Genomic DNA, 27,774 nt, shown 5'->3' with positions numbered 1-27,774 from the left:
ATCCTGACTGATTCTTTGCCATCCCATGGACTGCAGCACACCAGGCCTCCCTGGCGTCATTAGATGCCTGGTCAGATAGTAAGAGATTATAAAACGGTAAAACAAAAGCGATGCCACTCTTCTCACCAAGTTGTATTTATTTTGGAACATAGAGTTATATTTCACAGGTTATGTTACCACTTAACGGGTTTGTTATTGTTGTTTTCAAATAAATTAATAAATATTTTAAACTTTTCAGTTTTAATTGCTAATATGGTGAATATTGATAGATACAATCCACATAAACCAAAACTTAGTAGGGAGGGAGTCTTTAATATTTTTTTTTTTTTTGCTACAGCATGTGGGATAGAGGATCTTACTTCCCCGACCAGGGATCAAACCTGTGCCCCAGCAGTGGAAGTGTAGAGTCCTGACCGCTAGACCACTGCGGAATTCCTTTCAATACTTCTTAAAAGTTAAAAGAGTTCTGAAACCAAGAAGTTTGAGAATCACTACTTATCGACTTCCTCAAGGAAATTTCATGTTCACTTTTTTTTTTTTTTTGGTCAGCTACTTTTATAACTGAACAAAAGATAAAGAGCCATAAAATTCTTGGATCATATTTTCTTTTTGAAAACCTTGAAATGCATCTTCATTGTTTCTAGCATAAAATGATTCTGTAAAGAAATCTGATGCCAATCTACTTTTCTTTTCCTTATAAATGGCTAGTATTTGTTGTCTGGATGCTCAAAGGGGTTTTCCTTATCTTTTGTTCCCTTATCTTTAAAGACTAATTTAATAGCTTTACTAGAAAATGTTTTGGTTTTGACTTTCTGGGTCAGTTTTCTCCTTTGCAATATATAGACTTAATTCTTATTTCAGGAAAATTTTCTTAAAATTTTGTTTTAAATATTTATTCTGATACGTTGCTCTGGTTTCCCTTGAGAGGATAAATGTGTGTGTAAAATATCTTTGTTTTCTATATCTCTTTCTCTTGAAAGTTTTTATTTTTCTTTTTAGAAAAACCTTCCTCCTTTCAGTTTTATTTCTGAAAAAAAAATTTTAATTTCCTTGATACTGGTTAGTTATTTATTATACAACAGTACTCTATACAAATCACTTTTTAGCTTTTGTATTTCTGGTTTACACTGTTCTTTAAAAGCATTTATTATTTTCTTTTTCTTTTGATATTTTTTCTTTCACTTGAAAATCAAATGAAAAACAGAGAAGAAAAAAGATTTACGTTAACGTTTTCATCAGCTTTGTGACCACATTTTTCTAGTGTGTTACCGTCTACTTGAACATTATTAGGTTTTTTTCACCTTTCTGTTTCCACAGTAGCACGCATGGGATTCGATCATATTTCTTATCTTTTCCCAATTTTAAATCAGGTAGATTTTCCCGGAATATTAAGAAAGGACACTTTCGTCTCTCGGGCCCCGCCCACTCCCGGGCCCCGCCCACGCCTCTCACACACCGTCGCGGGACACGCCCAGTTGCTTGTCTCTCGCTGGTGCCAGACTCGCTCTATTTTTTCCCGCCATTTCCAGCTCTTCTTGAGAGCTGGTTGATTTCGTTGAGATCCGAGGCCTTCCGGGATCACTGCGGTCAAACAGGTAGGGAATATAGTTTAAAAAGAGCTTCTGGTTATTTCGAGCCTTTGCCAAGTCTCCATCGCTCTTAGAAATAGGGCGAATCTTACCCTCACAAACCCTGTTAACGGCTCTTCTTTGAAAGAGTTCATTTGGTCAACCCATTTGATTAAAATTCTTCTTGTTCCGTCTAACTGGGAGCATTATAACTGGGACCTTCCAGTAGTTCTTTAGACTCACTTCTGGGAGAAGTTAGTGTGTCTGTGAGCAACAAATAGAAATCTGAAGCTCGTGCCTCTGTGTAATGTCTTCGCGTTGAAACGTTTGCATGCTCAGTCGCTTCAGTCGTATCTGACTCTTTGCGACCCGATGGACTGTACTTTCCCAGGCTCCTCTGTCCAAGGGATTCTCCAGGCAAGCATACTGGAGTGGTTTGTCGTGCCCTCCTCCAGGGGATCTGCCCCACCCAGGGATCGAACCGGTGTCTTTTTACAGATCCTGCATTGGCAGTCGGGTTCTTTACCGCTAGCGCCATCTGGGAAGCCCTATTGAAACATTTATTCAGTGTTTTTGTCTTGAATCTTGCCCTTGTGTGACAAAAATGTTAAAGTGTGGGACAAACTAGCCAACACCCTTTGACCAAATGTCTCCATAAACGACTTTAAAACTTTTTTAAAGAAAAAACTTAAGTGGGGAAAAAATTTACCTTCTGTTTTGTTTTTTTCCCGCAATTTAATTTTAAATTAAAATCAAACCTATGTCATTCTTGTAGTATATTCATAAAATTAAACATAAATTCATTAAATATATGAACTAATGACAGCTCAGTATGTATCAGTTCTGTATTTTTAATGTCAGTTTTTTCGTTTCAAATCTTGCTGTTCAGTGAATATCAAGTACATCTTTTATTTTTATTTTTTCAAATGCATCTTTTAGAAAAGGATGGGATTGGACAAAACGTTAAATGATTTTTAAGATCACTTTCAGATCTATGATTCCGAGGTTCTGTGGAGTAGAAGAAAATGTAAACAAGCTGAGACATCGTTCAAAAACCATGTTTCTCTTAGATAAAATGTGACCCAAGTGCTTAATATGTGATCTTCTATATTTTGTCCACTACCTCCTCCTTGCTCCATCTTGCTGTATCACAGGAAACTATTAGGAAACACGTAGATGGTTCTTTTTTTTAAAGATTGTTTTTTCTAATTACAAATTAATACCTGAATTAATACAGAAAACTTAGAAAACAAAACAGTCTAAAGACAGCATATACACACAAATATCCATAATCTCACCATTCAAAAAAGAAATCATCACTGTCCTGTTACTTTTCTGAATATGTATACTTTTTAGAAAATGGCATTGCATACTCTGCAGTCTGCTCTTTTACACTTCAGAGATATATGTACTTTCTTACAACCAATTGAAATACTCCACAAAAATATGCCCATATTCCAATAAATTAGTAGAAGCTAAGCAAACATTGTTAAGTAGATTTTGGAACAGCTATAATTATGTTATAGTAAATATAATTAGGTTATGACCAGAATTGTTCTCTCTCTTTGCTGCAGAATGGATTGGTTTCACTGCAACCGATGTTTCCGAAAAGATGGGGCCCATTTCTTTGTCACCAACTGTGGCCATATTTTCTGTAAAAAATGTGTGATTCTGGGTGAGTGACTTAACTGTTTTCAGATTCAGGCAAAAATGTTTTAAACTTAGAAATAATGATTAGCCATTTCTCTGTGTAATTTGGAATAAAAATCACTTAGGAGGTCAAATGTGCTGTGAGTATAATAGGAAACTGTTGATTATGAAAATTGGAGGAATCCATTAACAAAGAATGGTTTAACAAATGGAATATCTATTATATGAACATCAAAAGGTGCTTGTCAGTGTTCTGAAGCCTGTAGCAGGGAAAGCCACAAAATTATAAGACTGACTAGAGAAAAGAGAGAAAAATAAAAATGATAACTAGAAATTGGGAAAGTGGTTGATAACAAGAGCCATTTCTAATGGAAAGTAGTATAGTCTGTCAAGTTAATTTGTTTAGAAATATTGACGATGATGATAGTGGTGGGTAATACCTTTGTGGTTTTCACATGTCCTGATTTTATATATCCTTACCACAACCCCAGGAGGTAATTATTAGTAGACCCACTTTACAAGTAGGGAGCTGATTCAAAGAGGTGATTTGACCAAGTTCTTGCAACTGTTAAATCCTAAAAGTGGGACTTTTAAGATATGTCTTTTTTTTTTTTTAATGCTAAAACACTTACATTTTCTGTATGTATGTATTCTGGGTATGTAGGTCCAGAAGAGGGACTTAGGATGCTTTGATTAGGGAAAATTTCATGGAAGAAGTGCCACTTTGATAAAGTTTTGAGTAATAAATTGGAGTCTGCCAAGTGAATTAGGCAGGGAAGATCATTCTAGTTTAAAAGAACATCAAGTGTAAAGGAGTATAGCATCATAAAACTTAGTACAGGGAAGTACACATGATTGGGATTGGTAGAACATAAAAGAATAAGATGAGAAATGTGAGAGATGAGGCTAGAGAGGTAGGCAGTGGCCAGATGATGGAAGGCTCTACCTACCAGGCTAAAGAACCTGAACTTTATCCTGCAGGTGATGGAGAGCTGTGGAAGTTTCTTTGTTTGACTTTTTCTTAAATAGAAGAATGATTTGGATGTGCTAGCTGATTCTGGCAATAGTACAGGAGGAAGACCGGGAAAACTTTATCCCCAAGAGTCAGGTTAGCTCACCTCTGGAGAAGCTTTTTTGAGGTGTGAATCTCATGACCCTTTTAAGTTCTCTGCTAATGTAAGTAACAAAGCTATTACTATGCTAACAGCAGCTCACTTTGGAGCAGTTTGTCTCAGTGAAGCACATGTCATATGATGTTTTCTCCTGACATGGCATTTATCTTAATCAATAACCAGCACCACTACTAAAAATTCAACTTCAAAGGAAGATTAGGAATTTTAATTCTCAAATCTTTCATGTTGAGTTAATTAGACAATGAAGGTAGGAGAGCTTCAAAACGATATCCAGGAATACTAGCAAAGTGCGAACAGGGCAGGAATAATTGGAGAATTTCTTCAGGTACCAAATGTGTGCCTACTGTCAGGGAGATGGAATAAAAAAATAATAACTTAAAGTTGAGATCATTGGTACTCTTCCTAGACTCTAGTAAATGTACACCCCTCAATGACTGCTGGGAGGCAACTGTCCCTCATGTGTAGCAGAAAAGTGGAAATTTATTAAAAAGGAGATGGTAGAAGTACAGAGTGAAAGCCTTACTTCTCATCAACATACATGTTTGGAAACGCTGATTTCTGGCATGGTGCTCAAGTGAGGTCCTTTTTTAGCACAGTGACATTCTGAATTCAGTAAGAACCTCTTTTCATTAGCTAGCCAACTTGACTATTACCACATACTTTGGGAAAATCTTACTTCATGCCCATGAGAACCAAACATTTTTTCCCTTTCCCCCCTAGAAAAATGTGCTGTTTGTGAAACTGCCTGCAAGTATCTGGCTCTTTCTGATAATGTAAGTTTTTCCTTCTCTGTCACAATCTTATCCTGTTTCCTGATGTATAGGAAGTATACAAAGAATACAGTGACTATGAACTGAAAGTTGGAGGGAATTCTCTGTCGGTTCAGTGGTTAGGACTCAGTTCTTTCACTGCAGACCTGGGTTCAGTCCTTGGTCAGGAAACTAAGATCACACAAGCCACACCATGCAGCCCCCCAAAAGACACAAAATACGTAGATAACAATTGAGGGGGAAAACAAGAGATAGAAGAATAATTTGTGGGTTTGTGGCTACTGCCACAGAAGCGTGAGGTAAGGAGGATTAAGACATATAGTCAGCATCTCCTGGTTCAGTCACAGTGAAATTCTATCTGGTGCTTTAGAAAGAGTGGTACATCTTTAACTATATTTGCCAGTATTTTATTTCATTCCATTGTGATGTGTCTTATTCTCTTCATAGCTGAAACCTCAGGAGAAGATGTACTTCAAAAACCCTGTGGAGACAGCTTTGCAGTATTTTAGTCACATCTCTCAGGTATGAGAAATAACAGTGAAGACAGTCTGATTTTCCAGGCAAGTTATAATTACATCTTATTTCTTTTCCAAAGGTTCTCTTTAAACTACATTCATACATTTGTATACAATGGGGAGAAATTGGCTGCCTTATTTGCTTTCCTCGCTAATAATACAAATCTCAACAATTAACTTTTTACTGACCCAAAATCTGTGATAGGCTATAAAAACCACTATGTAGCTGAATCTTGTAGTTCCTAGTTCTATTAAGTCATTTTTGAGGATAAAGATGCTTCTAGGCAGCTTCATTATCCTTCTGTGCCGATTTAGTGAATCTTCTAAAAGTTGCTTTGAATATATAAGTCTGACCCTGCAGTGGACTTAGCAACCTGGCTTTCAAAGTTTTGCTTATAGACCTAAGTTCAAGAAGGGATTTCTTGTTCTCTATTCTTATTTTTCAATAACCTTTCTTAGTAATGCTTATATATTTAATTCTTCATTTAGTATTTATAATTAGTTGTCTGAACTTTAGAAGATATTTTTCTTTTCCTGATGCATGATATGTTGTCATGCTATTGACTCGGTCAGGAGCAATCGAGTTGTGGAAGGAGGTGAAGAGGAGACAGGACAGATTTGAGAGAGTGCCCAAATTGTAAAAATTTTGGTTTTTCACTTTCACTCTTTAGTTCTCCACCAAGATCATTTCATAGCCTCATGGGATTCTTAATCTGGGTATGTTTCTTGAGATTTTATCGCTATTTTTCTTCTCTATTCTTCTCATTATTTTGAGAGTTATTCTTTTTTTTTTTTTTGAGAGTTATTCTTTTATTAAACATGAAAATGGTCCTTTGTCATGTTTGGCTGAAGAGAGTAGATTTCATTTTTCTTTGATGTCTCCCCTTTGATGTCATCAGTCCTGACTCTGAAGATAGAGGAAGGGAAAAGAGGGCTTTCATGGCATCCTGCTTTTAGCTGCTTGGGTGAACCATCATATTTGAGATACTATTTAACATTATGAGGAGATAAAATCCAGCTGAGACTCAAGGAGAAATGTAAACAAGGTCACATGAACAAGAGAAAGAGCAGAGCTTTGGTTAATAATTAAACCAAGGATTAGTTAATGATCAGTAGAGAAATTATATGTAGTCTGAATTCTAACCTACCTAATCATGAGACCAATTACACATGGTCAAGTAATCAAGATAAAATACATGGAAAGGGTCAGTTAATCATCACTTTAGTGAAGTGCCAGTTTGGTAAAGTCAGCAATGTCTGAAAATGTGTTTTCCTAATCTGTGAAGTTGAATAACTGATCCAAGTAATATCTAGATTGTCTTTTGCTCACATTTTCTTTCCTCAATCAGACTTTTACTGACTCATCTCAAATAGCAGCCCCAAGTGTACTTATTCTGCTTTATTTTTCATTGGAAATCTTATCTCTAATATTTTCTAATATATTTGTTATTGTCTGAATTCTGCTCTGCTTCCCCATAGCGTAATGTGTTCAAGGTTCATCCATGTAAAAATATTAGAACTTCATTAGTATTTCATTCCTTTCCATGACCAAGTAATAATATAGATGGATATACATTTCATGTATTCATTCATCAGTTGAGGGACATTTAAGTTGTTTCCACCTTTTGATTATTATGAATAATGCCACTATGAACATATGCATACAAAGTTTTGTGTGGACATATATATTCATATCTCTTGAATATATACATAGGAATTAAATCACTGGGCCAAATGGTTGTTCTCTGTTTAACTTTTGAAACTGTCAGACTGTTTTCCCAAGTGCTTGCCTATTTTACCTTTTTACCAGCAGTGTGTAAGGATTTTGATTTCTCCATATTCTAATCAACGTTTGTTTTTATCTGTCTTTTTTTATTATAATCATCCTAGTGGTATGAACTTGTATCTTGGTGTGGTTTTGGTTTGCATTTCTCTGATGATTAATGATATTGAGCATCTTCTCATGTACTTATTGGCTATTTGTTTGTCATCTTTAAAGTAACGTCTATTCAGATACTTTACCCATTTTTTTAAAAGTAGATTGTCTTTTTATTATTAGTTGTAAGTGTTCTTTATATATTCTAGGTGCAAGTCCATATATATCGGACCGTATATATACCTAGGTATATATCCTAGGTACAAATCAGGTATATGATTTGCAAACATTTTCTTCCATTTTGTTGGGCCCTTTCCACTTTAAAATTAAGAAATAAAATAGGGCTTCCCTGGTGGCTCAGTGGTAAAGAATCCGCCTGCCAATGAAGGAGACTTGGGTTCGATTCCTGGTCCAGGAAGATCCCACATGCCGAGGAGCAGCTAAGCCTGTGCGCTGCAACCATTGAGCCTTTGCTCTAGAGCCTGGGAACCACCGCTACTGAGCCGCAACTACTGAAGCCTGCTCTTGGCAACTACAGAGTAGCCACCACTGGCTGCAACTAGAGAAAAGCCCGTGCAGCAAGGAAGACCCAGCACAGTCAAAAATAAATAAAAATTATTTTTAAAAAAGAAATAAAATAAATGTTCATTAAGTAAATTCAAATAAGAAGAACAGACAAGATGGGATATCAGTAAAATAGGAAATGGAAGATATTGAGAGAAGAAGCGGGAAAAATGTAAATTCACAAAGAAAGACCAATTCAGAGCAAAAGGCATAAATGAAAATACAGAAAAAGACTTTTATTAGTTTAGTGTTGGGATAGACAAATATTTCTTGAAAGGTCAATAAATAGGCTTTGCAGGCCATGCAGTCTCTGTTGCAGCTACTCAACTCTACTGTTACAGCATAGAAGCAGCCATAGGCAGTCTATAAACTAGTGGACAGGACCATATTCTAGCAAAAGGCAAAGGAGAAAAGGAAAGATATAACTATTTGAATACAGAGTTCCAAAGAAGAGCAAGGAGAGATAAGAAAGCCTTCCTCAGTGATCAATGCAAAGAAGTAGAGAGAAACAATAGAATGGGAAAGATTAGAGATCTCTTCAAGAAAACTAGAGATACCAAGGGAAGATTTCATGCAAAGATGGGCACAATAAAGGACAGAAATGGTATGGACCTAACAGAAACAGATGTTAAGAAGAGGTGGCAACAGTACACAGAAGAACTATACAAAAAAGATCTGATTGATAGTTGCCTGACTTTGAAGTCACATGTTTTCCTAACGTACGTAAATAACTACCATACAAGTCATTTGAATAAAATCAAGTCAAAACCCGATCTCATCAATAGACCAGACCAGTTTTCTATCCCTCACTTGAATTTCAACATTGAACAACTGAGATAATCAATGATGCCTTTGAAGAAAGGTTTTGTTTAATTGAAGATTATTTTACCTGAAAAGAAAGAGTTTATCTGTCACTATATAAGACTTCTGAAACAGTATAGTTGAGTTTTTTGTCACTACTGAGCAGGTTGAGGAACTTAGGCCCCAATGTAAGAGATAATATCGCTTTGATTACAAACTGTTCAACCCAAAACTTAACTTTCTGACTGTGCTGCACAGCATGTGGAATCTTAGTTCATCAACCAGGGATGGAACTCATGCCCCTTGAAGTGGAAGCATGAAGTCTTAACCACTTGCCCACCAAGGAAGTCCCCTGCTTTTGATAAGGAAGCATTTAGAAGAAAAATTTTTTTTGCACAAATCTCTTTGAGCATCATAATTACTCTTGCAATTACAAATCTGAACATGTAACTGCCTTTTCAAAACCCTTTGATGGTTTCCTATCACCTGTTTCCGACTCTTCAGAGTGACACCTAGTTCCCTTAAGATCTGCTTCCTCCAGATCTTCTCTCTCCAATGTCATCTACAACTACCACTTCACATTTTATGTACCACATAAGTTCTTATGTAGGTTATTTATTACCTAACCTATAGGGTAGGTTTAGTTCTTTGCAGTTCTTTTATACACCATGTAGTGTATATCAGTTTTGTATCTCTGCCTGGAATGCTTGACTTCCACACTAAAGTCACCTCTTAATTATCATTTCTATACTTTATACATACTTCTTCTGTTTTTCATATCACCTTTTGTTTTAGTTATTGATTCATACTTCTGAATGTCTCTTGTACAATATGGTGAGGAGCTACAAAAGTACAGGAGTTCATAAAATCCCTCTTAGTATTTCCTATTCCTTGTATCCATCACCCTGCTTCATCAATTCTTAGCTCTTGGCCAATCTTCCTTTTTCTGGACCACCCCGTCTCCTGCCACCCCATCTAGATTATTATGAAGCCAAAATCAGATATCATATCATTTCAATTTGTGAATATTTCAGAGTCTGTCTCTAAAAGATAGGTACTCTTTTCTTAAATATAACCATGTCATGATAAAATAATTCCCTAATATTATCCATTAATCAGTTAATATTCAATTCCTCATTGTTTCATAATTATTTTAAAACTTTTAATTGGTTTCAATAAAATCTATATAGCTGAGTTGACTATTTTGTCTCTTAAGGTTATTTTAAACTATAACTTTCCTCTCGTTTCTTTTTTACTATTGTTGAAGAAAATGGTCTTTTGTGCTGTAAGGCTGTTCACAGCATGGATTTTCCACACTGTATCTGCCTGGAGTCATTTAATATGCTTGTCTGTGCTCTATATTTTCTCTAAGTTAATAGTTATTTAGGCTTAATCAGAATCATTTAAATTGAGGGGAGGGGATGAGACAAGACTACTTACAGCAGTGCTGTGTTCTTCCAAGAGGTATGTAATGATTTTCTGTCTTTCATTTTGTGTGATGGTAGAATTTGATGAACTTTACATTGATCCATTAGTTCACTGAGTTGCAAGATGCTGATATTTTAATTCTGTCTTTTCTTCTCATTTATTTTAGCTGAATACTTAGAAAGGAGAAATTTACATTTCTCAACTATATGATTACCTTGAGATATAATTCAAAATTATGGGAATTCCCTGGTGGTCTCTTGGTTAAGATTCTGAGCTTATACTGCAGGGGGAATTAAGGTCTAACATGCCACATGGCATTGCAAAAAAAAAAAAAAAAAACCAACAGCTAAGACCTGTAGATATTAAGTAACAAGGGAGTCAGTTTCACCAAAGATAGATATGGGAAACTAATAAATTTTGAGTATCTAGGAGAGATAGTGAATTTACCAATTTTTTTTTAATATGAAAGTAAAAGTCACTCAGTGGTGTTCGATTCTTTGCAACCCCATGGACTACACAGTCCATGAAATTCTCCTTGCCAGAATACTGGAGTGGGTAGCCACTTCCTTCTCTAGGGGATCTTCCCAACCCAGGGTTCGAACCCAGGTCTTCTGCATTGCAGGCAGATTCTTTACCAGCTGAGTCACCAGAAAAACCCAAGAATACTGGAGTAGGTAGCCTATCCCTTCTCCAGTGGATCTTCCCGACCCAGGAATTGAACCAGGGTCTCCCGCATTGCAGGTGGATTCTTTACCAGCTGAGCTAAATTTATTTATTTGGCTGTGCCCAGTCTTAGTTGTGGCTCTCTGGATCTTTGATCTTCGTTGTGGCATGCAAACTCTTAGTTTTGGCATGTGAAATCTAGTTCGCTCACCGGGGATTGAACCTGGGCCCCTTGCATTGGAAACGTGAAGTCTTAGCCACTGGACTAGCAGGGAAGTCCCTACCAATGCTTTTAAAGTAAATTTTTTAAACTTAGCAACTCTTCTACAAATATTCAAAGCATTAAAATTTCATGGGAATATAAATCTTCAACTAAAAAAAAAGACTTTTTAAAAAAAAATGACATTTAAAAGTAAAAATTAGGAAAGCCATTCTTTAGCACACACACACACAAAAAGCTGGTCACGCTAATATTCATTTCCAAAATATATTTTATGAGACAAAAACCCCCTTTTCAATTAAGGCAATAATATGCACACCCACATTGTATCATATGTCTTAAGAAACCACTGAGCTCCCCTTTACTTCTGTATGGTGACTTTCTCAATATCTTTCAGTGGTTTATTCCTTACTTTTTCCAGCCTCTTGGAATTAACTGAATCTAATTCAGAACTGAAATTTTAAAAATATTCTACAGTAAACAAAAGAAAAATTATGTCCCATGTTATCAATTCTAAAAGCAGTGGGAATCCAGAGCATGAAGACCATGATGCCTTTACCTGGTCCTAATATGAAGATACAGGAAAGGAGTCTGAGTATTAAAGTAGGTAGTTCCATGCATTGTTACAGTGAAATAAACAATATTTAACACTTGGCATTATACAATGTTTAGTGTTATCAACAGAACTACTTTTGTTACTATCTGCTCTGTTATTATATGAATAAAATAATCCCAACTAAATACAAGTAGGCAAAACTTGTCCTAAAGAAGCTATAACCTTTTTATGAAGCTGAAGGATTTGAATGAGACAGAATAATGAATTTGCTCACATTTGAGATTTGTAAAATACTGAGATTCATTACTGAGTTTAAAATCTCCTTTAGTAGGTATATTTGAAATAGATCAAACATTTGTACTCTAGCTTTGGGGAAAATCCCTTGATTTTCTCCTCTGATTCTTCTTTTTGCTGATGGTCGTTTACCAATTGATCTTTCTTCCTCTTGGAATGGTCAGATCTGAGGTTTGGGGGTTAGTTTTTTGGGTAAGTAGGTGAAGCAGGCCTACTTAGCCCTAGGCAAAAGGTTCCCCCAATAGTCTAGTCTTGTTCCCTGGAATTCCACAGTAGGGGAGGGTCTGTTCCCCCTGCACACAAGACTAGGGGAGGAGTAACCCGGGTAGGGAAAGATTTGGGCTTTCTTGGCCCAAGCCTGATACTAACAATTTTATCACAAACTGATCCCAAGAGTAGGTTAGGATGTTTGGGGTACTGTCTTTTGGCTATATATTATATCTACCTGTAATATCTATTTCTCCCTAATCCATTGCCATTTTAGATAACTCTCAGGAGTGAGTGCCTTTTTTTCTGCTTCTGCATTGTTCAAATTTTCTAAAACGAATATGTTTTTACTTTTATTGGAAATAAGAACAATTTAAAAAATAGACTACAGTGAGTTCTTATCTGTATAGAATTAGTTTAGTTTGTTTTTGAGTAGAAAATTAAGAGTCTGGAGACTGTATAGATTTGGAAGTAGAATTCTTCAGTAAGGTGGCAAAAGCAACTTGCAAATTAGACGAGAATGAAGTTTATGGCAAAACTACCAGAACTAGGAAGGACCTGAGACAAAGGGTTTATTGCTTGAATAGGTAGGAAACAGATGAGACATAAATACTGCTGTGTATTCAAAAGTACAGCCTGACAAAGCTAAAACGCTTTCTAAATATTAACTTTTGATCTGATTCAGTAATCCCATGATGGGCACATCAGTACATCAAATGGTAAATTAAAGCAAAAGATAAAATTATTTGCCTATGCCCAGAAATAATATTCGGGAAAAGTCATCTCCGTGTGTGTGTCTCTTTGCCCTTAACTGTAACAGTATAAACAGCCTGGAAGTATCTTTGTGTATCTTAGGGAAAGTAAACTGGTTACCAGTGCTCTGCAGTATCTAGGAATGTGGAAGCTGAGTCCAAACTAACTGTAAACAAGTAAGGTCAGAACCAATTCTAAACCAATTCTAAACTTGGAAACTTTTTTTGTTGTTGTTGGTTGTCACTCTTCTTGCTCATGATGAATGGTTATATTTTAAAAGGGCTTATCTGTGTCAGTATTCTCATTAAGATATTAGGAAGGTGTTATTCTGGAGATGTAAAGCTTTGGCTTTCCCTAATTTTGGGGAATCGTGAATTAGGTCAGATGCTCCAGAAGAAAACAATCAGTAATAGAGTATGAATTGAAAAATTTCTGTTTGTTGCTGGAAGTAAGGGGAAAGGAGTTATGGGGTTGTATGTCAAAGGCCTGTTTTTCCCTAGTAGGTGTGGAGTTTCCAGAAGAAACAAACAGATCTCCTCATCGCCTTTTATAAGCATAGAATTACAAAGTTAGAAGCAGCCATGCAGGAGTCACAGGAAACACTGACCAACCAGGACAAGTAAGTGACAAATCAGATCACCCAAGAGCCCTTTCCAGAGAAGCTAGAGCCTTTATATCCTTATGGTTCCAAAGCCTGAACATTGCTTCATGTGTGTTTATGTTTGTCTTCGGTAAGTTCAGTACAGAATTTTGTTCCCTCAGTCTCCATTTTCTTTTTCTCTTTCTTCCCTCTGTACTTTACAGCTTTCCTCTTTTACTTCCATCGGTCAAAAACTGCTTCTTCAGAGAAATCAGACATGGCTTTTTCACAGTAATAATGATGGGGATAGCATTTAAAATGTTACCTGTAGGAGGATGTGTTTTGGAAGTCTTAAGCTAAAAGATGGAATCCCTGATGGGAATGTTTAGACATCTTCAGGCCAGGGGTGCATATAGAGAAGAGATGCAATTCTGTGTAAAAGCCCCTGAAACCATACCAACTTATGCTTATTTTCTCCACCTGGTTCTTCTCACCACCAAAACCCTGCCATTGCTGACCTGAATCACTAGGTCTCTGTCAGAATTATCTTGTATTGTGGCAAACGTCTCTCTGGAAGCATTAACTAGATTTGATAATAATAAAAACCAGGAATTTTTTTTATCCCACTGACCTGCTGGAGCTCACTGTTTCCATCTTTTGCCTAGAGAGCTGTCAGTCTTAAGGAAAGAGAATGGAGAACTGAAGAAATTTCTAGCCATCGTGAAGGTGAATAAAATAGATTTTCCATACTATTATTTTCTCTTCTACTTTGCCCATCTGTCTAGCTGACTGAATAGAATAGTTTTACACGGCAGGTAATAATTAATAATGTTTGTAAAATAAACATACTGTAGTAAATGGACGAGGCCACAGAAGACCTTGAAGGGATGAGAAGACAAAATTTAGCACAGTGGTAACCCATTCTCGAACATGAATGAATCATAACATGGCACATAGGGAAGCTCTCTTACAGAAGAGTTATCTGTTGTAACGTAAAATTTCTCTTCAAGAATCTCAAGGCACCTCAGGACCCTTCTTCTCCATCAAACTCTATTTCCTAGACATTTCTGTCTTCCCAAGATTGTTCTTTGTGTTTATGTAATGTTCCTTTTGATCTTACTCTTATATTTTCCTTTCTCTCTCCATAGATTCTATATATTTCCCCATGTATATCAGTTTTCAGGATTCCCAATGTGTTTTTGTGAAGAGAAACTAAAATTTTCTTCCCCCAAAGCGAATCATTTTCTAAGGAAACACTGCAGCTGTTTTCTTCTATTGGAAATATTAGTAACCACAACTAGAAGACATTGCAGCTTAGTTATCTGAAAAGTAAGATCCATTGATGGGGACTCTTGAGCTATAGCTTCCTTCACCCCCATTTTTTTCACTTACAGGAATCTCCAAGTTGGTACAAAGGAAGCAGGTCAGTTTTATTAGGCACCATAGCTTCCCTCTTTGAAAATATCTATCTTTTCTTGACACTTGGCTCTAACTCTTATGTGGGCTCTGAGGTGGAGGAAATGGTTTATGAATTTATCTTTCACTTCTCCATGAAAGAGTTACTCACTGAAAAGCGCTGACGTAATATCTTGAATGTAGTGCTCACCCTTGACCGTCATCTTATGAAATTCTACTCATCCTTCAAAATTCAACTCGTGTCATTTCCTCTGTCAAGACTATTAGGCAGAGTTAGATGTTCTATTATTCACTTATTCAATAAATATTCATTAATTGCCTATTGTTTGTGATGTACTGTGTTAGGTGCTGGGTGTACATCACCAATGTTTCTAATTATAAATGTCTGTACCCTACCAATCATTAAATATTTTTAATATCAGCTCTGTACTGATGGATTAAAAAAACATGGCCGTTGACTCACAGAAGCTAAAGTCTAATGTTCTAGCATACTCTGTACTTCTAATACAGCCATTATAACATTGAACGTTGCTTTTTTATTGTCTCTCCCACTAAGCCTCACAGAAATAGAAACCACGTTCTAGTTATCTTTGTAACCTCAGGATCTAAGATACATGAGCACTAAATAAATGCTTGTGGACAGATGGAAGAGGGGATGGAGGGAGTGAGGGAATGGTGAATGTGTAAATGGGTGGATAGATATATGTAAAGTTAAGAATACCTGGTAAGGCACTAAGGGAAGGATGAAAGGACTTCAGAACTTCTATTACTGGCAATAAATAGAGAAGTGGAGAAGATTTCACTTAGGGAATTGGAGAGCCAAGGAGACCCATATGGAAACCTTGCTTCCACTATGCTCAGAGAGGAGGCTATTATTTTTATAAATAATGGTGTGATTGATCCTCTAGGGGTGGCACCAAGTTCTGCTTACAGAGATTAGAACTGCTTTTGTTTTTTTCTTCCTTGCAGGTTAAACACACCTCGGCCAGTGGGCATCACTTCTCCATCTCAGTCAGGTAGAGACAATGTTTTGCCCAAATATAAGTGTGAGATAAATAAATATCCTTTTTCATAAACTATAAACCATAAGGAAGATGATTTCCTCTCAGAAAGTATGTGATTTTTCCTATTCTTATGTATGATATGTAAAGGTCAAACTCGCAGATACCAACTTGCAACAGACAGGCTAGGCAAAACAGGGCACATCATTAATGGCAACTTTTCATCCTCCGTTTTATTCCCTTTTAGTTACTCCAAGACCCATTTCTCAGCATAGTAGCCAAGTGGTCAGGTGAGTAGAAAGCTACGCAGAAACATTAAAACTGTTGGCAGAAGATGGAAGATGAAAGAAATGCCTAGATGTGGCTGAGATAGGGACTGAGGAGACTTTACATCTATAAAAGTTTAATATCAGGTTTGTTTGCTTTTCGTTTTTGTTTCACTTCATACAGTCGGTCCTCCTCAGTGGAGTCTACCCCTTATAGAATGGCTGGCTTTAGTAACTTGGGACAAGTAAGTAATGTTTACATTGTCTTTCCAGACTGAGATTTCTAATGCTAAATGAAAGCCAAGATTAAAGAAAGAATATTAAACTTTTATTGGTTTTGGCATGAATTGTCTCTCTTTTGGCAATGCAGACCTGATATTAGAAGCGGACCTAATTCATAGCTCGGAATCAATAGAGGTGAAAATAGTGGACCACATTAACAGTGTCCATGATGTTAATTTTGAAAGGATTAAAATGTGGGTCTTAAAAAAAGTAAATAAATAAAATAAAATGTGGGTCTTTCTTGGACCTGTGTACCCACTCTGGGAGAACAACATATTCTTCAGTGTATATATATCATGAAATATGGAAGCCAGAGAATCAGGATATATTTACTAATGTTATTTGTCCCTCAGGGAGCCAGAGGTCTTCAGGGAAGGAGGACTCCCAGGGATTCTTTTACTGGTAAGAGGGGGAGAAAAAAGTTTTCAGAAACCAACATATTCTGTAAAAGTACCAACAGATTTCGGGTTTTCTGTGCATAATATAATGCCATTTTACTTCCTTTTTCTCTAAACAGTGATCCCAGGTATCCAGACACTACTTTTGAATAATATTTCTGTTCTCAAACTGATAAGGAGAAAATTGAAACTTGAGTAATAGGAAGTCTTTGATTTCTCTGGTCAGGAGATAGAACTTTTGAGTAATTGACTTGGGTTTTTTTTAATTGCCACAAGATGGCAGTAGAAGTTAGATCTAAAAGAAGATTAACTGGATGTCAATTTATGTTAGCCTGAAGAGTATCTGGCTTCTTCAGTTCAGTTCAGCTCAGTTGCTCAGTCATGTCCGACTTTTTGCGACCCCATGAACTGCAGCACACCAGGCCTCCCTGTCCATCACCAACTCCCGGAGTTTACTCCCGGACCAAACTTATGTCCATTGAGTCGGTAATGTCATCCAATCATATCATTCTCTGTCGTCTCCTCCTCCTGCCCTCAATCTTTCCCAGCATCAGGGTCTTTTCAAATGAATCAGCTCTTAACATCAAGTGGCCAAAGTATTGGAGTTTCAGCTTCAGCATCAGTCCTTCCAGTGAACACCCAGGACTGATCTCCGTTACGATGGACTGGTTGGATCTCCTTGCAGTCCAAGGGACTCTCAAGAGTCTTCTCTAACACTACAGTTCAAAAGCATCAATTCTTCGGCGCTCAGCTTTATAGTCCAACTCTCACATCCATACATGATCACTGGAAAAACCATAGCCTTGACTAGACTATGTCTCTGCTTTTTAATATGCTGTCTAGGTTGGTCATAGGTTGGTCATAATTTTTCTTCCAAGGAGTAAGTGTCTTTTAATTTCATGGCTGCAATCACCATCCGGAGTGATTTTGGAGTCAAAAAAATAAAGATAGCCACTGTTTCCCCATCTATTTGCCATGAAGTGATGGGACCGGATACCATGATCTTAATTTTCTGAATGATGAACTTTAAGCCAACTTTTTCACTTTCCTCTTTCGCTTTCATCAAGAGGCTCTTTAGTTCTTCACTCTCTGCCATAAGGGTGGTGTCATCTGCATATCTGAGGTTATTGATATTTCTCCCGACAATCTTGATTCCAGCTTGTGCTTCTTCCAACCTGGCATTTCACATGATGTACTCTGTATATAAGTTAAATAACCAGGGTGACAATATACAGCCTTGATGTACTCCTTTTCCTGTTTGGAACCAGCATGTTGTTCCATGTCCAGTTCTAACTGTTGCTTCCTGACCTGCATACAGGTTTCTCAAGAGGCAGGTCAGGTGGTCTAGTATTTCCATCTCTTTCAGAATTTTCCACAGTTTATTGTGATCCACACAGTCGAAAGCTTTGGCATAGTCAATAAAGCAGAAATAGATATTTTTCTGGAACTCTCTTGCTTTTTCGATGATCCAGAGGATGTTAGCAATTTGATCTCTGGTTCCTCTGCCTTTTCTAAAACCAGCTTGAACATCTGAAAGTTCACAGTTCACATATCACTGAAGCCTGGCTTGGAGAATTTTGAGCATTACTATACTAGTGTGTGAGATGAGTGCAATTGTGTGGTAGTTTGAGCGTTCTTTGGCATTGCCTTTCTTTGGGATTGGAATGAAAACTGACCTTTTCTATTCCTGTGGCCACTGCTGAGTTTTCCAAATTTGCTGGCATATTGAGTGCAGCACTTTCACAGCATCATCTTTCAGGATTTGAAATAGCTCAACTGGAATTCCATCACCTCCACTAGCTTTGTTTGTAGTGATGCTTCCTAAGGCCCACTTGACTTCACATTCCAGGATGTCTGGCTCTAGGTGAGTAATCACACCATCGTGATTATCTGGTTCGTGAAGATCTTTTTTGTACAGTTCTTCTGTGTATTCTTGCCACCTCTTCTTAATATCTTCTGCATCTGTTAGGTCCATACCATTTCTGTTCTTTAGCGAGCCCATCTTTGCATGAAATGTTCCCTTGGTATCTCTAATTTTCTTGAAGAGATTTCTAGTCTTTCCCATTCTATTGTTTTCCTCTATTTCTTTACATTGATCGATGAGGAAGGCTTTCTTATCTCTCCTTGCTATTCTCTGGAACTCCGCATTCAAATGGGAATATCTTTCCTTTTCTCCTTTGCTTTTCGCGTCTCTTCTTTTCACAGCTATTTGTAAGGCCTCCTCAGAGAGCCATTTTTCTTTTTTGCATTTCTTTTCCACGGGGATGGTCTTGATTCCTGTCTCCTGTACAATGTCACGAACCTCTGTCCATAGTTCATCAGGCACTCTGTCTATCAGATCTAGTCCCTTAAATCTATTTCTCACTTCCACTGTATAATCATAAGGGATTTGATTGAGGTCATACCTGAATGGTTTAGTGGTGTTCCCCACTTTTTTCAATGTAAATCCAAATTTGGCAATAAGGAGTTCATGATCTGAGCTACAGTCAGCTCCCAGTCTTGTTTCTGCTGACTGTATAGAGCTTCTCCATCTTTGGCTGCAAAGAATATAATCAATCTGATTTCGGTGTTGGCCATCTGGTGATGTCCATGTGTAGAGTCCTCTCTTGTGTTTTTGGAAGAGGGTGTTTGCTATGACCAGTGCATTCTCTTGGTAGAACTCTATTAGCCTTTTTCCTACTTCATTCTGTACTCCAAGGCCAAATTTGCCTGTTACTCCAGGTGTTTCTCGACTTCCTACTTTTGCATTCCAGTTCCCTATAATGAAAAGGACATCTTTTTTGGGTGTTAGTTATAAAAGGTCTTGTAAGTCTTCACAGAACTGATCAACTTCAGTTTCTTCAGTGTTACTGGTTGGGGTATAGACTTGGATTACCGTGATATTGAATGGTTTGCCTTGGAAATGAACAGAGATCATTCTGTCATTTTGGAGATTGCATCCAAGTACTGCATTTTGGACTCTTTTGTTGACTATGATGGCTATTCCATTTCTTCTAAGGGATTCCTGCCTACAGTAGTAGATATAATGGTCATCTGAGTTAAATTCACCCATTCCAGTCCATTTTAGTTCGCTGATTCCTAGAATGTCAACATTCACTCTTGCCATCTCCTGTTTGACCACTTCCAATTTGCCTTGATTCATGGACCTAACATTCCAGGTTCCTATACAATATTGCTCTTTATAGCATTGAACCTTGCTTCTATCATCAGTCACATCCACAACTAGGTGTTGTTTTTGCTTTGGCTCCATCCCTTCATTCTTTTTGGAGTTATTTCTCCACTGATCTGCAGTAGCATATTGAGCACCTACTGACCTGGGGAATTCATCTTTCAGTGTCCTATCTTTTTGCCTTTTCATACTGCTCATGGGGTTAAGGCAAGAATACTGAAGTGGTTTGCCATTCTCTTCTCCAGTGGACCACATTCTGTCAGACCTCTCCACCATGACCTGGCTGTCTTGGGTGGCCCCACACAGCATGGCTTAGTTTCATTGAGTTAGACAAGGCTGTGGTCCGTGTGCTCAGACATAAAAATATTGCAGAGAAGAAATACTCTGCAAAACTCCAACTTAAATTCTTGTCTCTTTCCCCTTCGAACTATTATTCTTACTACTGTTTTTTAAGACATTAGTCAGTCCATAGAGAATACTTATCAGAAAGGATTTCCCTTTCTTTCCCAAGAGGCAATTTTGAAATTCACAAATCTCTTCCTGAAATAGCCATTTTTGAAATTCACCAAATAGTCTCCCTCTGATTCTTTCATACTCACCCCTTTGAAGAGTAGGTGTCTTAGCCAATTTATTTCTGTCAAGTTAGTAGTAATACTCTCTTTTATTCCTGATTTTAGTTATTTAAGGCTCTCTTTTTTTCTTGGACAACCTGGCTAAAGATTAGTCAAGTGTTTTAAACAACTCTAAGAGGGAAGTTTTAAAAATTTGTTATTGAACTATAGTTGATTTATAATATCATGTAAGTTTCAGGTTTACAGCACAGCAATATATGTATTTATATTTCAGATTCTTTTTCATTTAGGTTATTGTATAATATGAGTATAGTTCCCTGTGCTATACAGTAGGTCCTTGTTGGTAATCTAACTAACTATACATAGTAGTATGTATATGTTAGTCCCAGCCTCCTAATTTATCCCTCCTATTACCCCCTCAGGATTAGTGAATTTTGTTGATCATTTCAAAGAACCAACTTTTGGTTTTCTTGATTTTTCTCTATTATTTTCCTATTCTCTATTTCATTTATTTTTGCTCTGATCTTTTTCTTTCCTTCTGGTTTTGGGTTTGGTTCTTCTTATTTCTTAAAGTGGAAGGTTTCATTATTGACTTAAGATCTGCTCTTTTAATATAGATGTTTACAGTTATGTTTCACTCTGAGCACTGCTTTCACTGCATCTTTCAAGGATTGTATTTTTGTTTTCATTCATCTCAAAGTATTTTCTAACTTCTGTGATTTTTTTTGTTGTTTGATCCACTAGTTATTTAGCAGTGTTGATTATCCATATAATTGTTAATTTCCCAAATTTCCTCCTGTTTTTGATTTTAATTTCATTTCACTGTTGTTGGACAATATATTTTGTATGATTTAGATTCTTTTAAATGTATGGCCTAAAGCATTGTCTATCCTGGGGAATGTTCCGGGTACACTTGAAAAGAATGTATATTCTGCTATTGTAGGGTGGAGTGTTCTATAGATGTCTGTTAATTTAGTTGGTATGTAGTGTTGATGTGTTTTAAAAAGTATTTATTTGTTTGGCTGCAACAGATCTTAGCTGTGTTGCGGCATGCAGGATCTTTCGTTGTGGTTTCTCTCTGGTTGTGGCTTGGGCTCCAGAATGTAGGCTCTGTAGTTGTAGCACGTGGGCTTAGCTGCCCCACAGCATGTGGGATCTTGTCCCCTGCATTGGAGAGCAGATTTTAACCACTGGACCACCAGGAAAGTCCTTATAATGTTGTTTAAATCTCCTATTTTCCTGCTGATCTTGTCTAGTTGTTTTATCCATTATCAAGGAGTATCTTAATTTCTCCTTCATTTTTGAAAGATAGTTTTGCTGGATTTAAAGCTTTTGGTTGACATTGTTTCATTTAGCATTTTGAATATGTTATCCTCCTATGTTCTGGTCTCCAAGGTCTGAGGAGAAATCAGTGCCAGTTTTATTGAGAATCCCTTGCATGTGATGAATGGCTTCTCTCTTGCTGCTTTCAAGGTTCCTCTCTTTTTTTTTGTCTTTAGCTTTCAACAGTTTATGATGCATCCAGGTATGGATCTCTTTGATTTATCATCTTTGGGATTTGTTGAGCTTCTTGGATTTATAGATTAATATTTTCATCAATTTGGGAAGTTGTCAGCCCTTATATCTTCAATAATTCTCTCTGCCCCTTGTCCTCTCTGTTCTCCTTCTGGGACTCCCATTTTGTACGTGCTGGTATGCTTGATGGTATTCCATCAAGTTTTCTGAGGCTCTGTTCATTATTTGTCATTCCTTTTTATTTATCTTCCTCAGACTGGATAATCTCAATTGAATTATCTTCAAATTTGCTGACTCTTTCTTCTGCCTGCTCATATCTCTAGTGAAGTTTACATTTTAGTTAGCTTTTACTTATCAATTCCAGAATTTATATTTACTTAGTATTCTCTATTTGGTGAGACCATTGTCATACTTTCATTTAGTGCTCTAGACATGGTTTTCTTTAGTCATCTGAATATGTTTAAAATAGTTGGTTTAAAGGCTTTCCCTTAAAAGTCTAATGTATCTGTGCGTGCGTGCATGCGTGTGCGTGCTAAGACACTCAGTCGTGTCCAGCTCTTTGCAGCCCCGTGGACTGTAGCCCACAGGCTCCCCTGCCCATGGGCTTCTCCAGGCAAGAGCGCTGGAGTGGGGTGCCGTGCCCTCCTAATGTATCTAGGCTTCCTCAAAGACAGTTTCTGCTGCTTCTTTCCTTTCCTTTTGTAGGTTCTACTTTCTTGTTTCTTTCATGCCTTATAATTGTTGAAAACTAGACAGCTAAATAATATAACACGGCAACCCTAAGAATCAGGCACTCCCTCGCCTCCCAGCGTTTGTTGTTGTTGTTTGTCTTTGTTGTTTAGTGACTTTCCAAAACTAATTCTGTTAAATCTGTTTTCTTTGTCATGTGTGGCCACTGAAGTCTCTTTTCAGTTAGCTTAGTGGTCAGCTAATGATTGGACAGAGATTTCCTTAAACACCTGATACCAGTAACTCTCAGTGTGTGCTAAAGGACTGTATATTGAGGTGCACTTTCAACACTCAGGCAGTTGACTCCTGTGCCGTAGCCTTCCCTTTCTGCTTGTGTGACCTCTACGTAAGCCCAGGATGACAGCTTAGGGTCTTTTTAGGTCTTTTCTGAGCATGCATATAGCCCTGTGCACATGGCCTCGATTCCCGAGAACCTGTTGTTCCTTTTCAAAGTCCCTGAAGACAACTCATTCCATAGCTTTCTTTTGATGCTTTTTGATTAGACTTTTATTTGTTCCAATTGATAGTCACCTCAGGCAGCCTAAACAAATACCTCTAGTTGTTTGCAACAAACACTCCTGGGAGAAAGGCTTTTCACACTTGGTGAACTCTCAGCTCCAAGTCCTAGTAAGTTTGGCTCTTTGTTGTTGTTCAGTTGCTAAGTCATAAACTCTTTACAACCTCATGGACTGCAGCATGCCAGTTTGGCATCAAGTCAGGTCAAATAAAGGCAGCCTTGCAAGCGAAGTCTTCCAGTGAACTGCTAGACAGGTGAAGTAATGACAGTTTTCTGGGAATGAAGGTTTGAAAGAGTTCTAACGCCATTCCATCCCCTATGATGACGTCCAGACTTGGTTTTCAATGCTTCCATTGAGCTGGAGAGGGAAAAGTGGGACTAGGGCAACTTAAAATGTCCCAAAGCTCACTGTTCTCACTCACATTCGGTTATTTTTCTGGAATAAACTTTCCCCAGATTGTTAAAAATGCTTTGTTAATTTCCAGAATTCTGAAAGTAGTCGACTGACAATTTTTGCCAGATTTCTCATTCTTTTTATGGAGAGACTCTGTGGAGGTCCTTACTCTGCCATTTTTACTGATGTCACCAAGTTAATGACCTGTTGTGTTTAGACATTCTTTCTGGTAATCTTCAACTTAGAGGGGAAATCAAGGCACAGATACATTAGAGTACATCAGGGCAGTGTGCTCATGATCCTAGCCTACAAACTCATGAAAGAGAGAAGACAGTTCCATAATGATCCACTGCTAGGTGATTTGTGGGCTTTTTCACTTGCCTTTAGCCCCAAAGCCTAACATATATACTGAAAATCTTTGATCCCCAGTTCCTTTACCCTGGTCCCCAGAATATCTGAATCTCTTCTCAGTTCATAGATTATCTCACAGATTCATTTTTATTTTTCCAGAAACCCCTTCACCAGCTTCTACTCACAGCCTATCTTATAGGTAAGTAACACTGTTTCCTTTCACTTGAGATCTGTTCCCACTGACATTCTGCCAGCAGCCCTGGAGTTATTTCTCCACTGATGTGTACTACTGAAATTTATAATCTACCTTGTAAACAAAAGAGAAGATAGAATAGTACTGTGTCTAATACATATCTAAATTATTTAATTGTATTCGCAGTTGCAAGCAGGGGATTTATTTCCTCTATGGCTTAAATGTGTAGGCTCTTCCTTTACACATGCTTTTTACTTTAACTTTTCCTTTTTTCTGTTGATGCTCTTGTTTCCCCTCTTTAGAGCTTCATCTGTCTCCTCTGGACAGGGGGTCTTTTCTTTCAGACCATCTCTAAATGTTGGGGATTCAGATCACACAAGAGTCTTCACCCCTAATAATTCAGGTAAGTTAATTTAACATTCCTAAAGAAGTGGCACTTCAACTATCAACATATATACTACATATATACTAAAATGACGATTTCAAGGTGAAAAGAAGTTCTTTTTTTTTTACATGCTATTCTAGACCCTGGAAAAGCATTGTCTCAAGTTGTACCCCTTAATTTTCTTTAAGACCATTTCCTTCACAGTGAAGGCAGGCTTTGGATTGTGCCTAATTTTCACTCATCTTATCCCAGGAATCAAAGTCTGCTGTAATATTTAGCCAGAAGATTGGCCTGTAATATTAAACTGGCTTTTTTGTTTGTTTGTTTGTTGCTTTTGAGATCCCTATGTTGGAACACTGCTGGGGGCTCAGTGCTCAATGAAAATGATAAACCAGCATCTTTTTTCTCCTCATGTTTCTAAGATACTTCTGCTACCAGTCCTTGTGATAAGGGTCTGTCATCTTCCATAGCTCACCAAAATCTTGATATTGTCTTTGCATCTTTCTATTCATAGTTAAATTCAAATCTCAGACCTTCATGTTAGTACCCCATCCTCAAAGGAAAATAATGAACCTTATAACTCTTGAGTTACTTAGCTAACAGCCTTTTCTCTTCTGAGTAGTGTACTACAGATTAAGAACCACTTATTTAACCTGATCCATAATTAACAATACTGAGGAAATGCTCTAGGAAGTTATCTTTCATCATTCTATTCCATCCTTAAGGTCAGAGGCAGAACAGAACCACACCAGAGAGCCTTCCTGGTTTCCAGCTACCGCTCCTACAGGTGAGCCCTAGCTGGTCTAACTTGTCTGCACATGAAAACCTCAGTTAGGCCTGCACAGTAAATGCCTCATTCTGGTGTCTTGTTAAGGTGATAAAATGTAACAAGTGAAGAGGGAGGTGGATTTCAAGTGTGGTAATCATATGCACACAATTTTTCAGAGTGGTCTTGGTTTCAAAGGTTCTATTCTACTGTCAGATTAGCCTCCTGGTTTGGGGTTTAAAAATTAGGTCACACAGTTATTGTTGTTTAGTCACTAAGTCATGTTCAACTCTTTGCAACCCCATGAACTATAGACTGCCAGGCTCCTCTGTCCATGGGATTTCCCAGGTAAGAATACTGCAGTGGGTTGCCATTTCCTTCTCCAGGGGATCTTCCCGACCCAGGGATGGAACCTTTGTCTCCAGCATTGTCAGGTGGCTTCCTTACTGCAAGGCTTTAAACTGAGAAGTCTTGGCTACAGTGAACCTAATAAGTATGCTAACACAAATAACATTCCCAAAAGTTTCACAGATAAAGATTTTCAATGGAATATATCTTTTGGATAGAGATACTGAATGAACTAGGGAAAGCCATTTATATTTCTCCAGAGATAACTAGAATAATGTTTTGTAAATTTATGAAACTATGATCCTGATCCAGAAAACAAGAGTAAAGGGCACAGGAACAAGAAGAAAGGTTTGTAAGGAGCTCTGTTTTAAGTTTACTTTTAAGTCTTGGGTTATTGAGAATATTTAGACCAAGCTCCTGGTGACCTACTAAGGTAGGTAAATATTTTGCTCTCAGACTCCAAAATGCCCTTTATTTTAATCAGCAAGGAATTAGAGTCTAAGCCTTAAAAGGCAACACTTGGGGGAAATATCCCTCTGCATGTGTGCATGCTAACTAGCTTCAGTTGTGTTGGATTCTTTATGACTCTACGGACTGAGAGCCTGCCAGTGTCCTCTGTCCATCTGATTCCTAAGGCAGGAATACTGGAGTGGGTTGCCATGCCCCCCTCCAGGGTATCTTCCTGACCCAGGGATTGAACCCACATCTCCTGTGGCTCCTGCCTTGCAGGAAGATTCTTTACTGCTAACCCACCAGGGAAGCTCCTTTAAGATCCTTGTAAATGGGGGGATTAACCTACAGGTGAAAAAAAGACTTGAGACATATAAACCATCTGCAAGTAAATGTTCTTCAGTTGGATCTTGATTGGAGTAAACTGTATAAAACCACTTATGAGACAGTTGATGAAAACTGAATATTTAGTGGACATTTGATTAAAGAGCTTTTAATGGGTTTTTTTTTTTTTTTTTGGTAGGCATGATGCTATTGTGGTTGTTTTTTTAAAGTCTAAAAAACAATAAGTCTATCTTTCGGAGATGCATACTAAAATATTTATGGATAGAAAGTTAAATGATTGTCCTAGTTTTGCTTTAGCTTCATCTAGTGGAGCAGGGTAGTGTGAGGGAGCAGAAATGAAAGAAAATTTGCCATGAGTTAACTGTTGAAGTTGGGTGATGGGTATGTGTGAATTCATATTACTGTTTTTTTTAATATATATATTAGTTTTTGTACTAAGAGTTACTGAAGAAAGTACCACTTACCCAGAGACATAATTCTGCCTCCCTGGTAATGGTCTCTGGGTATGGTAGTCATGTTCCAGGTTTCCCCAGTTTGATTTCAGAAATATTCTACCTTAGCACCATAAACCAACTGAAACATTCCAGTTTCATAAGTAGCGACATAGCCTTTGTCACACTGGACGTATCAAATCTTATAAGTTTTCTTGCAATGAAGAAAACTATGGGGAAGCAACAGCAGTGGTTTACTGTCATGCGAAACTTCATATAATGACTTAAAAGGGCCTTACTTGCCCTTTTTTGTTACAAATGCCCTTAACTGCCTTCCTGTCCTGTGCTGCAATCTCTACCAACAGAGGCAGATGGGATTAGCCAGAGGGAGAGAAGCATGGAACACTCCCAGATAGACCACCTTCAAGGTCTCACCTATGCATACTGCTGAAGGATGGACAGAGGCATCTCATACTCACTTAGGTGTGATGCCCTTGGAAAATGTACCCCTGCCTATGCTTGTTTCATTCTGTACTTTCTCTCAATCTTTACCCTACACACACTGTATTACTTCCTATGAAAGTGATCAGGTCAGTCCTTCAGGAAGATGTTTATTATCTCTCCCACAGGATACAGATAGCTCCTTTATTTCCTGCAACTTGAAACAA

General features: G+C 37.5%; 1 protein-coding gene across 1 annotated transcript; it reads left to right on the top strand.

Annotated features, from left to right (window-relative positions):
- The first annotated feature begins 1,517 nt into the window (after positions 1-1,517).
- RNF212B (ring finger protein 212B) lies at positions 1,518-27,568 on the top strand. The gene is made up of 15 exons (XM_065941345.1): positions 1,518-1,595; positions 3,143-3,243; positions 5,072-5,124; positions 5,569-5,643; positions 13,502-13,617; positions 14,244-14,304; positions 14,973-15,001; positions 15,964-16,010; positions 16,243-16,285; positions 16,446-16,506; positions 16,897-16,945; positions 24,348-24,387; positions 24,684-24,784; positions 25,492-25,553; positions 27,457-27,568. The coding sequence occupies exons 2-15, from the start codon at positions 3,144-3,146 to the stop codon at positions 27,520-27,522; spliced, it is 903 nt and encodes a 300-aa protein (XP_065797417.1). The 5' UTR covers positions 1,518-1,595; position 3,143; the 3' UTR covers positions 27,523-27,568.
- Positions 27,569-27,774: the final 206 nt, after the last annotated feature.

The sequence above is a fragment of the Muntiacus reevesi genome, chromosome 7 (genome assembly GCF_963930625.1).
Source record: "Muntiacus reevesi chromosome 7, mMunRee1.1, whole genome shotgun sequence".
NCBI classification, from domain to species: domain Eukaryota; kingdom Metazoa; phylum Chordata; class Mammalia; order Artiodactyla; family Cervidae; genus Muntiacus; species Muntiacus reevesi.
The sequence above is the reverse complement of the archived record's forward strand: the minus strand, read 5'-3'. Positions and strand labels throughout refer to the sequence as shown.